We start from the raw sequence: 1,474 nt of genomic DNA on the forward strand, positions 1-1,474 counted from the left end.
CAGTGCAGTGGCATGATCTCAGCTCACCGCAACTTCCGCCTCCCGGGTTCAAGCGATTCTCCTGTTTCAGCCTCCTGAGTAACTGGGACTACCGGTGCATGCCACCACACCCAGCTAATTTTTTTGTAGTTTTAGTAGAGATGGGGTTTCACCGTGTTAGCCAGGATGGTCTCAATCTCCTGACCTCGTGGTCCACCTGCCTCGGCCTCCCAAAGTGCTGGGATTACAGGTGTGAGCCACCGCGCCCGGCCTCGGCCACACTTCTTTCTTATACAAGCCATCTCTCCCTCACTTGTAGCTTCCTCAAAGACAGGGCTGTGTCTTCACTTTAATCACTCCTTCCTCCCCTCACACAGCCAAGTACAGTACAGTGCTCTGTACCTAGCCTGTGCCCAGAGAACACGTTTTCTATTCTGGTGTGATGGGACATGGATCTGAAACTCTGAGGAACAAATGTAGTTATACTGAGGAGATTTGAGTCTCCATGTTTAGAGCAGGCCACATAGTAGAGTTATTGGGATGTGAGCATGGAGCTGAATTAGAAGGCAGACTGAGGAGCTGCTCATCCCTCTCTGCTCTTCCCCTTGCCTGCACCGCTCCCCTGCGCTCCCCTGGCCCGCAGGCCTGATCCATCCTCTGGAATTTCCCTTCGCAGAAGCCTCAGTGTAAAGTCTGCCGATCGTGCCCTGTGGTGAAGTCGTCCCAGCACCTGTTTCTGGACCTGCCTAAGGTAAGTGAGCCCTTCTCTCAACCTAGTTTTCAGGAGGCCTCTTTTGTCCCCTCCCTTTTAGCCACAAATACTGATAGCAGATTACCCTTTTTTTTTTTTTGAGACAGTCTCAAAAAAAAAAGAGATGGAGTCTCACTCTGTCACCCAGACTGATGCAGTGGCGTGATCTCGGCTCACTGCAACCTCCGCCTCCCGAGTTCAAGTGATTCTTCTGCCTCAGCTTCCTTAGTAGCTGGGATTACAGGCACGTGCCACCATGCCCAGCTTATTTTTCTGTATTTTTAGTAGAGATGTGGTTTTACCTTGTTGGTCAGGCTGGTCTTGAACTCCTGACCTCGTGATCCACCCGCCTTGGCTTCCCAAAGTGCTGGGATTACAGGCGTGAGCCACCACGCCCAGCAGCAGATTACTCTTAAATGTTTTAAATTTCCATTAAGAATTGTACATACTATTGTCGAGATAAAATAGATTAAAGGGCACAAAGTGAAAGCCCCAGATCCACTTGCGAGAGGCATTTACTACTGCCCATTTTCCTTTGTGTCTATTCAGAAATGTCATATGCATATAAAAGTACTTTGTCTCTCTCTCTCTTTTTTTTTTTTTTAAAAAAAAATAGGGCCTCTGTCACCTAAGCTGGAGTACAGTGGCATGATCATAGCTCACTGTAGCCTTGACCTCCTGGGACCAAGCAATCCTCCCACCTCAGCCTCCCAAGTCCCATGCCTAATTTTCTTTTCTTTTCTT

The 1,474-nt window shown here is 48.8% G+C and overlaps 1 protein-coding gene across 3 annotated transcripts in view; it reads left to right on the forward strand.

Annotated features, from left to right (window-relative positions):
* Positions 1-1,474, forward strand: part of MARS1 (methionyl-tRNA synthetase 1) — a 30,081-nt gene that overhangs the window by 21,395 nt on the left and 7,212 nt on the right. For all 3 annotated transcript variants that reach the window (XM_017536213.2, XM_017536214.2, XM_037741234.1), the window contains exon 12: positions 656-730. In XM_017536213.2, the coding sequence (XP_017391702.1) occupies positions 656-730 (75 nt within the window). The remainder of the gene's footprint in view (positions 1-655; positions 731-1,474) is intronic.

Source organism: Cebus imitator, unplaced genomic scaffold (genome assembly GCF_001604975.1).
Source record: "Cebus imitator isolate Cc_AM_T3 unplaced genomic scaffold, Cebus_imitator-1.0 Scaffold96, whole genome shotgun sequence".
NCBI classification, from domain to species: Eukaryota; Metazoa; Chordata; class Mammalia; order Primates; family Cebidae; genus Cebus; species Cebus imitator.